The 15,354-nt window shown below is 35.2% G+C and overlaps 1 protein-coding gene across 3 annotated transcripts in view; it reads left to right on the top strand.

Annotated features, from left to right (window-relative positions):
- The window catches only part of atp11b (ATPase phospholipid transporting 11B (putative)), a 208,324-nt gene that overhangs the window by 186,941 nt on the left and 6,029 nt on the right, over nucleotides 1-15,354 (top strand). For 2 of the 3 annotated variants that reach the window (XM_051923917.1, XM_028794610.2), the window contains one exon: nucleotides 13,835-13,968. In XM_051923917.1, the coding sequence (XP_051779877.1) occupies nucleotides 13,835-13,968 (134 nt within the window). Of the gene's footprint in view, nucleotides 1-3,725; nucleotides 3,852-13,834; nucleotides 13,969-15,354 lie in introns of those variants that run through there. The other variant, XM_051923918.1, reaches the window with a different exon arrangement.

The raw sequence follows: 15,354 nt of genomic DNA, 5'->3' as shown, positions 1-15,354 counted from the left end.
TTCCGTAACACTAAATTATGCTGATTTGAAATTATTTTTAATAGTTTCCTTTATTTTGACTCCGTTTGGTTCTTGTACTTCTCAAAAAAGATCAAGATCTATATTCAAAATTTTCAACATTTAGAGATTAAACTTGGTACTGACTGTTTCATTAACTTTATTTCCTAGGATGTGTTTTGTTTTCAGTATCATTTCTCCCAACATGAGCAATGATTAAACTTAAATCTAAAAGCAAATAGTTCAAAACTCTCACACTACCAACACAACAATGAAATTACTTGTGTTAATATACAATGAAATTACTTGTGTTAATATATAATCTTAAATAAAGTAAATTACCATATCCTTGAAAACATTCCCTAGTCCTTTTTCTTTGTGGAAAAATCATGGTTGGGAAAGTGCCCTCTCTTAACAGGACTTTGTTTTTCAGAAATGTAGATGGTTGGAGTACGAATATTCAGATGTGGAGTGTCCCCTTTTGGACAGTTAAACATTAAAAATAATCAGGTCTTTTGGTTTCAGATTGAGCACATAACTACATCGTATTTCCAAAAGAGAATATTTTGTATTGCACAACATCAGCTTCTGGTACTGATTGCATTTTTAATTGGTTTGTTTAACTTAAATAATAGTATAATACAGACATGGTAAGAGTGTTGCCTCTCATGATGTGAATGTACAATATATAGTTTTGGCTAACATCTGTATCAGTGAAATTAGTTGCAATGCACAATGTAGTAATATGAATTGATCCTTTTGAATTGGAAAACCTTTATAATTTCATTGTCTCACACACATTGCAGTTTCACTAGAGGTGAATGTAAATTTGTCCTTGTTGAAAAGGAATTCTGATCTGATACATGTTTTCCCATCTAGTATTGTCTTAATTATGTGTCTGCTGTTTTTTTACTTCTTGTGAGTGAGCGTGAATTGATCAGTAGTGAAGGCAGTATAGTGTTGCATGCTGCGCTGAGGGATCATGCAAAGAATTATTATTATGTATATACATTCAGTTGTAAATTGCTAATTTGTGTGTTTTTTTTTTTCAGGATAGAAATAAGACCCAGGTCATCAACTTTTATTACAATATTCATGTGCCTTTTCTCTCAGTTTTTCTAACATAATATAAAAAGCTCTAGAAAGTTTTTGTTTTGTAGAAAATAATACTATGTAATTAACTTAAGAGTGTCACAAGTTGGGCGCCCTTTACCCCCTGGCTGTTGCACAGGTCTTTCAAATTACTATCATCAAACTTAATTACTAGAAAGAACCCTTTTTATGTTTAGTACTGTAAGTAATACACAGCAAATGACTGTCAATATTTTATTTAAACCTCTGAAACCTTATATGCACAAAGGAACTCTTGCTGAGCTTAAAAAGCAATGTATGAAAGTGTCTTAAGTCGTTTTAAAACAATTACTATTAAAAAGCAGTGCTACAATACTCAAAAAATCATTATATTGTATATTTCATTGGTTTACTTCTTTTACTGATGGAATAAGTACAGGAAATCTCTCCCTAACTACTGTAGTAAAACTGTTCCAATACTAACCTTTGTGTCTTGTTTTTCCCTCGTCTATCTAGCTACTTCCCTGTAATGACCTTTTGTTTGTTCCAATCCCTTTCCTCTTCTTCTGTCCACTTTCTAGATGTACTCCAACAGAGTTATTTTAGGTGATGACTTCATTGCACTGCAGCCGTTATCCAGGGCCAGGAATCATCTTGGAAAAATTAGGTAGAGTAGGAGAGATAGCTATTTTACTACCTGCATGTGAAAATGGATACATTCTGGGGAGTTTGTGGTTTAACCCCGTGAACATAAATGACTTGATTATCTATACTCAACTGTGGTATCAATTTTTTGTATCGTTGACATGTTTTTATTTTATAAAAATTAAGCAGTTTTTTTTAAATATGTAAAATACAATTTTCTGTGGATATCAGAAAAGCTGATTTCACTACCCACTATTTTTGACTCGTGTTGGCTTATCTTTACCTGCCCCTATCCAAGAAACCAGATGCACATTGCTTCTCTGTTGCTGAACAAACATGCTTGCATAGTTGATTTCATTTATTGTGGTATTAATAATAAATGAACACCCAAGCATTCAACACCTCTTTTTGTTAATTTTTTTGACTAATAAGAGGTAATTATACTTTTAATGAAATACTGGGTATGTTATGTGTATGTGGTTGTGCATGTAGACCCCCACCTGGATAGCCACACATAAATATGGTATATTTGTTGTGCCTTGCCAGATTGAAATAAGCATGAATTCTTTGTTCTAAAATATGCATTTACATATAATTATCATCTTTCAATGTTTAGATTTTCCAGAAAACGATCAGCCTTAATTCGATCACCCCCTACCCATTAGCTTGATATTGGCTGTTATCTGGGGTGTAAAGGCACCACAGAGTCATGTACACATTTTTGAATACAGATATGTAACTGGAGATTTTGAAAAAATGTTGCATGTTTATACTGTATGGTCAGAAGAGCATAGTTTTCAAAACATGAAATCTAGGTCACCTTTGGCTCTACTTCTCAAAAGTGAGCTGTTAAATGTTGATATTGAGTTGAGTTGTCTCCAGCTAACTCAAATGACAGTACTGAGAGTAATACTGACATAGATATGACATGAATTGTTTAAGCAAACAGTTACATAAAGATTACTGGATCTTTTTTCTTCAAAAATAGATTATACTTCATGGAACAGCAGTTTGAGTAATGAATTACCAAATCATTGGATCACACTCAGAGACTTGTATTAGTAAGTCTAACCACTCACCCTGCCTCAGGGCAGGGATGACTTTGTTTTATTTTCAGGTGTTGCCCATTGTCAATTCCACCTTAGATTTTATCGTGGGAGCATTTAGTCACTTTGGCCCCTTTTACTTTTAAACCTTATTTAGACCTCATGCCTGAATTACCTGAACATATATAATTTCACATTACTTCATATTTTTTGTATTTAATACCAATTCCAGTAGCCCATACAAAGTGGATTAATTTTTTGTGTCATAATATACTGTATATGGTGAAAGGTATGCTCTTTCTGTTCTGGCTGGACACTTTATGTATGGTTGTTCAAAGAGTGTGTTGCAGGCCTGTAAAATATCTGATAACCGAGAACAGAACCAGTATTAAACAATTTGTATTTACATTTGTAACCGTGTTTTACTACTGGGGTCTGTTTTAACAACTTCTAAATTGCAGGCCTGTAGTTCTGTACACCTCTTTCTAGTTTACTTCTTGCAATAAGATGCATGTTTGTTCGCCCACCCATAACTGTAAACTGAAATGTCACTCTCCAAAACGCTGCATTTTTTGCATGAATAAAACAAAGTTTCAAGCTTTAAACAGCAGTCTAATGCACAAAAAGCTTATAAAAGCATGCATTGTACTTGTATTAAACTGTAGGAAGTGGCTTTCATATATTTCTCTATTGCTGAGGTGCCGACCGAACTATAGTTAATAGTGTCACATGCATGGTTTATGTATACATTATATTCCCCCAATGAAATGTTAATATGTTTCCTTTTTTCATTTGGAATGCACATGATAAATGCCAGAAAATAAATTCACTTTTAATGTCTAACTATTAATATAGACATTGTTGCTGATGTGTATGGGATTGACATTACTTCTTTCAGAGCTATCTGCACTGTCCCTTATGGGTTTTAGCATAATTATGAGACTTACTGCTTTTTTATCCTTCTAGATGGAAGAGGATAAGAGTTCAGTCAGCTCAGAATATGACTTTGCTGAAAGCAGGAACAGAAAGGAGGACAATAGGCAACTGCTAACAGATTTGTCCAGTCACCATTGCATTTCTAAGAAACCCTAGGTAGTAATCCCTATAGTTCTTTGTGTCCAAACATTTGGCTGTCATCTTCCACTACCATCCCATTCCATCTGCCTTGTTTAAAAAAAAAAGAAAGAACATCTCAGCCTTTGAAAAAAGATCTTGGGCCTATTAAAGTCAGTTTTCAAATGCAAGTGCATGTCTGTAACTTTTCTTACATTTTCCACATGTTTATAGTTCAAATGTCAGTTTTTAAACTTGTTTCTCATTTCACTCAAAGAAATAGTATACTGTTAGACCAATTACCATTTCTTCGTGACTTTTTATTCAAGCTTATTTGAGTTCTCACCCCCCACTGTTTCTGACAGAAATTTTGTTTCTTGCTTTGCCAAAAGTCTGACTGGAATAGGCTGTGGCCTCCCCATGTCCCAGAATTAGAATAAGCGGGTTTATGAATGTTATATCTTGATTTTTTTTTTTTTTCAGTGGATGGAGATGGACAGACGGATAGATGGATGAATGGATGGTGTAATAATTTGCCTATTTAGATGTAAATAGTATTATTCTTAGTCTTCAGATTAATTATGGTACTGAGTATTATTTATATAATTATTGACAAAATCTCTGATTTGCATACTATATATTAATTTTTATCCTCTAGACATGGATGAAATTATTGGTACCCTTTCACTTTAAAAACAAAATTTTGGTTTTCTCAGCTCAGCTGTAATTGACAAATATTTGGTTTCCACAATTGTTCATATCACATTTAATACAGCAGAAACTTGGCTTTTTTATGACTGAATATACTGTTTTAAAGAGTTAAATAAAAATGGCATGGGGGCAACAGTTGCCCTCAAGTGCTTGCTGAAGTTTTGAGTGAGATATCTACATTTCTCACTGGTCATTTCAGCCACTCTTCTTCCATTTTCTCTGGTTTGATGAGTGCTTTCTCCCCACTGCGTTTTTCAGCTCTTTCTGCAATGATTCAGTGGGATATGTGGACATATCAAAATTTGATCATTAAATGAACAATATCTTTAGCTAAATTAGCAATTAGAAAAATAAAGATTTACATTTTAATAATTCATTCAGTGGAAAATGAACAGATATGCAATTTTCGTCTATGGAATAAGTAAGTACCATCTTGGCTCTAATAATTGGTTGCAAGGCCCACTTTCGGTTGAGCTTCAATCTTCTGACCCATGGTCCCCAATTATCTTCAGGCACCTGCTGGTGCAATGAATAATTCATACTGTATTCTGTAATGGAGAGGTAATAGGGCTTTGATATAGCCAAGCAGTCTAAAACCATAATATTTTCACTGTAATGCTTTACAGTTAATATCAGGTTCTTCTGGTCAAATGTTGTTTTTTGTTTCATGGCTTACATGCATGTATTGGTGATAAAAGATCTTTTTAATTTCAATATTTTTGAGGAAGAATAGTCCGTTATTTGAAAATGGAAGGGTACTAATATTTTCAGCCATGGGTTCATTTGACACTAACTGGGGGGAAAAATAGCCTTTGTTTACATAGATGTGCTCTGGAAGAGCGGGTTTACTGCCAAAATTTACAGGGAAATATTCCAACATTTACTAAATATAAAGTCCCACACTGTTAAGATGGAGTTGTTTTATGCGGCATTTCATCTTTATTAAGGCATGCACCTTTGATCCTGACTTTGTTGAAAATAACTTTCTGTACATTTTTTTTCTACAAAAAATAGTTTGGGATTTTACTCTTAACTTTTACTAATAATTTCTGTTAGAAATATACAGTATTTAGGTGTCAAAGTAGTTATGTAATTTGTACAACTGGGTAGAATATTGAAAGCTTCTTTCAGGAATTTAGCTTCCATTTCACCATTAACTTATTTTGCCAGTGGACTTATTCTCAGTGTGTGTACTGTTAATATCATTGCATAAGAGGATAGACATGCATTGACTGGTAAGATTGAGCACTGTATGTTTTTCCCAGTGCACAGATACAAGAAGATCTCCTCTGTCATTCAGATAAATTTGTTGAACAAAAGATGTGCTGGCCGTTCTGCAAAATAATTTTATTTGAAAAGATAATGAACAAAACTGAGATGGTAGTCATCTTAAAATGTGTGTCTTTGCCACACACTAGTTCATGTGAAATTAATTTGATCTTAAAGTACAAAATGGGACCTTTACCCACGTTAAATAGAAACAACTTTAATCAAAAACAACTTTTCATATTTATATACAGTATCTTGTATTAAATGCTTATGGTAGCACATATGTTCTGTTGTGTAGTCTTTAAAATAGTGATCATCTATATATATATATAAAATCCCTATGTGCATCCAGGTGTCCATGTGTGGGTGTCTTCTGGTGAAGTACGCATGCGCGGGGCACGGTGCGATGCGCGATATTACTGTCAGAGAAAGTTAGAGGCGTTTTATGGAAATACAAACCAGTATTACTGCGAGAGGAAATTCAAGGTGCACAATACAGTGACGCATATTACAGCCACATACAAGCCAGTATTACTGTCAGAGGAGATTAAAGGCATATTACCGACGCGCACGCCTGTATTACCGCCAGAGAAAATTAAAGGTATATTACGGACGTACAAGCCAGCGGACGTACAAGACGGTATCCTTCAATAAGGGCGCGCACAAAAAGGCGAGCCTCAAAAGGGCGACCTCAATTGGGCGCAGCGAATAAAGGCGCGCATAAATAAAGATCTGCACCTTTGTTGCTCTTCACATATTCCAGAGCCATTTGAACTAAATTATCTACGAACTCCTTTATTCGCCGCGCTCAATTGAGGTCGCCCTTTTGAAGCTCGCCTTTTTGTGCGCGCCCTTATTGAATAGAGCCGTATAAGACAGTATTACTGTCACAGAAAATTAAAGACACACAATACACGGCGGCAGCCCACGAAGAACGGTCAGCTCAGCAAGTAAACATCAACAAAAGAAAGGCTGAAAGAAAGAAAAATACGACCAACAAAAAGAATGAGGTCAAAGTCCCTTGCCATTTAATATAGACTGTTCCTACTAATGTTTATGCACTACTGTTCTAGCGCCCGTTATTGTAACAGGCTAAATGACTAGTTCTCTTATAAAGTGATAACTGGATGCAGTGAATATATTTAATGATAATTTGTTTTATATAGTTTGTTTTTGGGTAGTGCAGTTCTGCAGCGATTAGAAGTACTGCTTCACCCCTTTCACAAGTCTGAGCTCCAGTTAGGTCACTGACTTTTTGTGTGGATTTTGTCAGGGAAACATCAGTAAACTGGTAACTCTAAATTAGCCTGAGATAAAATGGCATCCAGTTCAAGGTTAGTTCCCGTGATGTGATTTGTAAATATGGAACAGGCTTCAGTTTCCATAACACTGTATTTGATTAAGTCGACATAGAAAATCAGTGAATGATATTTGTATTTTTCAAAATTGATTGTTTAAGATGGAGAGAGATTAACTATCCTTAATCAGAATCATAAAAAACAGAAATGCAAATTTTGCCCAAGTTTCACAACCCATAGTTAATTCTCTGCAAGTAATAACCATTAAAATGACACATCATGTTTAATTACATAAAAAATAATGCAAGGATATAGTTTCCAAAAAATGTTTTATTTATTCATAATGCTTGTAGTAACTTGTGTCATTGTTAAGTAAAAACTTACTGTAAACTGTCTGTTTACATTAAATTGTTTAATGCATTTTTGTTTGGTAATAGAAGTATATCGTTTTGTTTGGGAGACAGTTGCATGCAGAGCCTGTTAACTATCCAACCTGCATTCTCAAACACCTGTTGTTACAGCATTGATATTTATAGTATGCTTAGGTACCCTTGTTTCTTGGTTAAAGTATTTGCTAAATCTATCACTGACTGTGATGTTTAGCTTATGAACAAAGTATGTTAACAAGACCTACTGGATTCGGGAAATTAGCAGCTACAATATTTTGTGCAATGTCATGAGTTATGAGTCCCCGTATTTACACAGCAGCAATTAGCCTATTGGCAAGCCTTGAGCTCTATCCATAGCTGGACCATTTTGTGTCTATAGAACCACCAGTTTCTTCTGGCTCAGGTTATGGAATTTTCACATTATTACAACTTCTTGGTTGTTAGCTCAGGGTAAAAGTCAGCTGTGAGTATGAACATAGTGGGTTTTCAGCTCTTCTAATAAGTATTAGTCTATGGTTGGTGATATGACAGGGGCTGTAAATGAAAGGTGTTATCCTTCCTCAAGATAATTGATTAGTTGTCGTTCAGTTGTCTTGCTCTATCCTTGTGTATATCCTGTTTCACTTCCTTTCATCTTCTGTGTTTAGTTTTTCTTGGCTAATGCTCCTGGTATTTTAGATTTCTACACTCCTATCTTGCAAGCAGCTTGCTTATGTTTTTATATTTCAGTACTGTATTAGGCATTTGGCTGCACACTTCATGACCTTTTTGCTTAAAATGCCCCCAGTTCAAGCTATGATTTCTATATTTCATTTTCTTCAAACATATCTTTCTGCTTCTAGATCTTCAAAGCAATTTTAAGTCTAACTTAAATACTGAGCCCTTTCATTTTATAAGAACAGTATGTCTCAAAGTAAGTAAATTTTAGGCTTTGCAATGCAGAAAAACAATTACATTTCCTATTGTAAATTTAAGTGATTGTTAAAATTCATTTGGTTCTCCGGTTTAAATAGTAATTATGAGTTAATCAGATGACAGTTAATTGTACAGATAAGTTACCATGAGACCTTGCACTATGATTTTGCATCTTCCAGGGTGCTGCAAGGGTGGTATGTTTTATTGCCTTGAAATGCTATTTGTTTTCCATTCACAAGATCAAATAGAGAATTCTGAGGCAAGCTGAGCATGTTCACACTTAGTCACGTCGCCTGGGGTATTCTACAAAGTCTGATTCATCTGATATAACAATGCACAACTTTTTGTCGTAGGGTATGTCATATTTGCCAACTGCATCATTGATTTCATCGCTGCACCATGTCAGATTACACAACAGGAAATTGCTGTCCACGTCTACTTTACCGACAGAGCACCAATCTTCCAGTGCACTTGTGCTCGCCCCATTTTCTGAGAGCCAGTAGTGTTGTGCCTGATGAAGCCACCGCTGTTCAAAGGGTTAACTGCTGCAGCAATGTCAGCACCCATCCCTGCCCTTTGCTTCTTTTTTTACATTCTGTAATGGTGTGTAAAATAATAATTTCTGCCCTTTTTTACATTCTGTTATGATATGTAAAATGCAAGACATCAAACAAAAGGAAATCCCTTCAGTTTGTGAGGTCCACTGCCCCTGTGCTGCCTGACAGAGCTGGCGTTGTACCGGTGCTGTGGGAAGGTTTAATACCTGCAATCTGTTCAGCTGCAGTCTCTACCCTTTTCTCCTTTTTCCATTCTGTTTTAGTACACAAGACTAGACATTAATGGAAAAGTTTGCACACTCGCATATCTATAGCATATGTCAGACTTGGCAGTGACTGCATCACACAGAGTCACTTTAAAAGAGACTACTGTGTAAAACTGCATATGATTGTAGCAAAGCTTAATGTGAATACTAGCAAACTTGGCACACAGAGAATAAATAAAAAAGTAAATGTGCCATTTTTCAAATAAAAAGTATAAGACTGTCCTTGATGATGATATGTATAACTATAAAACTGCAAGAAGATGTCTGCAAATATGATAAGAAAGCAGGTTAGCTAATGAATTTCACTGGTGCACCTACTGTATATTTGCTCTAAAGAAATATCATGTGTAATTATATTTAGAAATCCATCTTGTCAAAAGATTGATAATAAAAATTGCTGAATTACTATTTAACTCTCTGCTGTGCCCTTAAATATCACAGTTCATTCACAGTCCAGTGGATGACACTAGGTGCCTAGTTTGCAAGTGGATTTGACTAGGATATTCATCTTTGGCCAGGCAGGTATGCAAATAAAAACTACTCTGAGCACTTGGTCCGATTTCAGCGGGTAAAGATTCAGTTTCGCTTTAACCAATAGTTTCCCACAGAAGTCTGAATGATACCTCTTTCAAAACATCCTGCAAGCCCTTACAGCTGGCAGCTGGGAATTGAAGTCCTTACTGTATAGCTGTATTGTCACTTACTTTGTCATTGACCTAACAAGTTTGATGTACTCAGATTGTCTACATGTAATTAAGGCAACAAACAGCCCCTTTTGCACTAATTTATAGCTTACTGTATAATGTTATATTTATGTTACAACAGTTACCTATTATTATTATTACAGTTTTCAGAAAAGTATTGTGTGTTTTTTTGTGATCTTCATGAGGTTACCTCTGTCCCTCTGACAGAATCTCAGGCAAAAGTCCAAATAAAGAACAACATTAAAAATAACAAAAACAGTTGGCTTTCTTTGCTTGGCTAAGAATCTTCTGTAAATTGATGTATGTGTTTGATTCAGTATAACATATCAGCATTTCAGTATAGCTGTACTAAAATTATATATTTTTTCTTCTAAAAGATATTTATGGCCAAAAGCACCATGTTCCATCAGCTGCGATCCCTCAGTAACCCTCAGAAAAATAATAATAAATAAGGTTAAAAAGCATTTACTTACTGTACCTCACAAGGAACTGGGTACTACCCCAGTAATCTCTGTTGCCAGGTTTTGCAAAGCTCAATGTGATGTTTGTAGAGAATGATTTTCTTTGCTGTGTTGGACTGAAGCCCAATCCAAGGATTCCTGCCTTGTGCATGATGCTTATTAAAAAATGGCTTTCCCAAGAGCCTGTTCTAGATTAGGTGGTTTAGAACATTTGGCAATTTTTTTTATTGTTTGATATTGGAATTTAACAGCTGATATCGGTCCTAAACCCTTGCATAGTTGAAGAAACTATAAATCATATTTATTTATATATTCATGCAATCATCCATCTTCCTAACTTACAAGGGCAGAGTTATGGGGCAGCTGGAGCCTACCCAGACATTCATCAGGCGCAAGCAGAAACAACCCCTACAAAGGGTGCAGGTGCAGGTCCAGCTCAAGGTGAACACACACCCTCCCCCTCAAGCACACACCAAGGCCAATTCAGTATCGTCAGTTCTTCATATCCATGTGTCTTTGGACTATGGGAGAAGCTCTGAGCACCCAGAGGAAACTCATTTTGACCCACATGCAAACACCTGGGGCTCTTTACTAAAAAGCATCAGCACTACTAATGCATCACTGTTCCACATATTCATTGATTATTAACATACTGTATTTACATATGACCTTAACATTTTTTTAGGAAATTAGTACCCATCATTTGAGACATATTGTATGGGGAAGCCAGGCTGTCACTCCATAATCCCCCAGCAAACTATTTACAAATAAGATTAAAAACAAGTACTTCCTTCGTTACCATCCAGTTTGTGAACCTCAGTTCTGTGTTTATGGATTTCCTTTCCTGCGATGGACTCCCACATTGACTAGGGATTTATGCCTTATGCACAAAGGCTTGTTGCGATAGGCTCTGGCTTTTACTTTTTGAGATAAGCAGGTTTTAGAAGATTGATGGATTTCCTTCCCTTAATGTGGAAATCAGAAGATGCTAAAAGTTACTGCACCTTATCAGATATCTAGTACTGTATATTTGAAAACAATTGAAATTAACTCTTTGTCTGTCTGTGTGTTTGTATATACACAAACATATATACACTGATGTGCCACAACATTAAAACTATCTGCCTAATATTATGTAGGTTCCCCCTGGTGCCACTAAAACAGCTGTGACCCTTCGAGGCACGGACTCCATAAGACCTTTGAAGCTGTTCTGTGCTATCTGACACCAACACATTAGCAGCAGATCTTTCAAGTCCTGCAAGTTGCAAAGTTGTGAGATTGGGCTTCCATGGATCTGACTTGTTTTTCCGGCATATCCTGCAGATGCTTGATTGAATTGAGATCTGGGGAATTTGGAGGCCAAGTCAATACCTTGTATTCTTCGTTGTACTCCTGTAACAATTTTTGCTGTTTGGGTGCATTATCCTGCTGAAAGAGGCCATTGTGATCTAATGTTGCGATTAAGGAGTATATGTGATCTGCACAAATTTTATGTAAGTTCTAAGTGTTAAAGTAACATCTACATGAATCCAAGACCCAAGGTTTCCCATCAGAACAATGCTTAGATCATTACATGCCTCTGCTGGCTTGACTTCTTCAGATAGTGCATCCTGCTACCATTTCTTCACCAGGTAAATAATGCACCCAGCCGTCCATATGATCTAAAAGAAAAGATGATTCATCAGACTAGGCCACCATCTTCCATTACTTCATGGTCCTACTGTGATGGCAGGCACTTTTGGCTGTGGAAAGGGGTCAGAATGGGAACTCTGACTGGTAGCCTCACAATGCAATGCACTCTGTGTTCTGATAACTGTCTTTCATGGCCAGCATTAAGTTTTTCAGCAATTTGTGCTACAGTAGCATTTCTGTCAACAGTTCACCAGTTGTTTTTCTTGGACCACTTTTAGTAGGTACTAACAACTGCATATCTGGAACATACCTATAAGACCTGCTGTTTTGGAGATGCTCTAAACCAGTCATCTAGCTATCACATTTTAGCCCTTGTCAAAGTTGCTCAGATCCTTACACTTGCCTATTTTTCCTACTAACAACAAACCACCTTCAGGAACTGACTGTTAGCTTGCTGCATCATATATGTCATCACTTGACAGGTGCCTCTGTAACAAGATAATCAATGTTATTCACTTCACCTGTCAGTGGTTTTAATATTGTGGCTGATTGGTGCATACAACTATTTTAAAGCTGCTGTTACTATTAGTATTTACAAGTCCCCTGCCCTCCCCCAACCAAAAAAAAATCATACTTATTTTTCTATCTAGACTACATGCTTCATATATACTGAAATTTTCCTCTCCATGTCACTTTGCCATTAACCTTGTTTTGTGACATTCCCACTCTGTGAATAAAGTATAAAGTAATCTGAGAAAATTGCATGATGAATTATAGCTTTTTCATATAGTGATTTCTTTTAGTAACTAGTAATGAGTAGTGCTTGGAAATCGACAACCTTTCTCTGGTTGCATATACAATAGGTTTCTTTATTTGGGGGAGTAAGGCTGTCCAAATAAAGTTTAAAATAAAGCAGTTATTTTATTCAGATGCTTATTGAATCCTCTCTGTTTGAGTTTCTGATTTATTTTTCATGTGCCAGGTATCACATGGCGGTTATGTTAATTTTTTGTGATAATATAATTTTTCAAATGGCGAAAACTTCAAGAAGTAGTGGTTGTAAATTTAATGTATATATATATTTTTTGATTTTCTAATGTAGAAATCTTTGACTCTTAGTAGAGTCAACTATTAGAACATTAATAGAAATGCGCATTCTGTTAGAGTAAGGCTTAATTTTATATATAGAATAGATGCTAATTTTTGGGATCACTTTTCATTCTATGTGTCATGTATATTAATATTATCCAATGATGATAAAATAACAATTAGTTGTCATTATTGGCTCAACAGAATGGATAATGTTGCATGACTTGGTATAACATGCTAAAGACGAATAAAGGGGTGTGTTCTAAATATATATTCACTGTAGAAAATGCTGGCTGAGGATTCTTTATGTATGTGTGTGAAGTTTAAAATGAAAATTTCATTAAGTAAACATTCATGTGCCATAATTTGTTTTTACCTCTTTTACATGCATGGTATGTCATAATTCTAGAAATATTGTTTCACCTCCATGATTTTTGTAATTTACATTTTCTCCACTTGCCTGTATGTGTTTTCACTGGATACTCTGGCTATTACAAAGTACCTTCACAACCTAAAAACTCTCTTTAAAAAAAGTCTGGTGTGAATGAGTGTAAGAGGTATGTGATTGAGTACAATGTTGACACTGCTTGGAAACTCCCTGTAGTAAAGCAGGCTAAGAGAATGCATGAATTAATAAAACTGGAGGATGGTGAATAATCACTTGTTGCATGATTAGAGTTTTGTCAAACTATCACCTTTTACCCTATGTCTCTGTTTTTTCACCCTCACAGCTTAACAGAAATGGAATCGGCATTAGCTGCTTGGATTCAATGTGCTGTTTCTCAGATGGTGAGAAAGCTTGCGCGCCAGTTGGAAGAATGCTGGATCGAATGATTGGAAGGTGCAGCCCCACGCGAGTCGGCAGGTGTGGAATTTCTCTCAATAGTCTTTGCTGCAGAAGGATTTCTTATAGGCTAGAAAATGAAGAACCAACAGCTGTAGATGTCTGAATGGCGTGAAAGGTTTGATCTAGTGTAGGTCAAACTTTGGATTTTGATCGCAAGATCAGTGCAATGCATTGAAAATTAAAATCCAAGAAAACAAGTGGATTTTTGTTTTGGGTTATTTGTAATTTTTATTGAGGTAATTTTTAATTTCATTTTTAGCATTGCCCAAAGGAATCCTGTGTCTCTCTGGTCTGTTATTTATTGTTTAGCTCTTTATTCACATTGCTATTTGGTGTAAAATCATCACGGTGAATGATTTATATTACTTTCAGTGTCTTCTGGATTCCACTTTTCTGTAAGGATGCAAAAGGTTTATTGTTTACAGAATACATGATAAATTCAAATTGTCAGATATGCTTTTCAGTTTCAAAAATAAACATCTATTAATTTTATTCCCAAATTAGGGATTATTCTACATTTTGCAAATTATCATGGAAGATTATAAAATTATGAAATTAAACCTTTTGCAATTGTCTGTCAAATTAAGAATGCACTATTTCTTTCCCATTTTCTGTCAGTTTCACTTTTATAATAATGCCATAGTAAAGTTATTATTTTTTAATGTTTTCTATTTGATAACTACCTTTTGGCATCCAAAATGTTAAGATTTTACACTGTCTGTGGTGAACCCTACATTTTTAAAAAGCCTACTGATTCAATTCTCCACCTTTCATTTATGTGGGTCCACAGTTATTTCTTCATTGTGTCATAGTTAAAAAGGTGCTTAAATCTGGTTGAAAGTTTTCATTGCTGCCAATATCTATTTCAGAGCCTGATTTCCATTGCTTATTAATATTTGTTTATACTCCTTGCTTACAATTTTTTCCGGTCCACATGTGAATGGATAAAGTTGCAGTATGCACTTGACTCCTCTGATAAATGTAGACAAATTTTGTTGTGTGTAAGATAATTTGGTTTATACACAGATAATGGTATGATTGTTTATTCTGTTAATGCCTATTAATGCAGTATAGTTTCATAGCATTGCAGACATTTTAAATTACAATCAAAACAACTTAAACAGAAAGTATACTATGTGCAAGAAATATGTAAGCAAGGAATTGATTGTATATTGAAAACGAAAATTGCAAAAATTAAAGTATAGATACCAGCCTGTTCACATGTAGACAGCACTGTACATCAAGACGTATTGGCATGCTGTCTTAGCTTATCAAAAGAATCTTTTAAGATTTCAGTGAAACGAATATAGCCAAATAAATAAGTTTAAAAGAATAACAAAAAAAATATTTTTTTCTAGCTACCAGATTGTTTGTTAAAACATAACTGAATATTCAACATTTAAA

This window comes from Erpetoichthys calabaricus, chromosome 2 (assembly GCF_900747795.2).
Source record: "Erpetoichthys calabaricus chromosome 2, fErpCal1.3, whole genome shotgun sequence".
NCBI lineage: Eukaryota > Metazoa > Chordata > Cladistia > Polypteriformes > Polypteridae > Erpetoichthys > Erpetoichthys calabaricus.
Note: the sequence above shows the minus strand (reverse complement) of the source record. Positions and strands in the feature narration are given on the sequence as shown.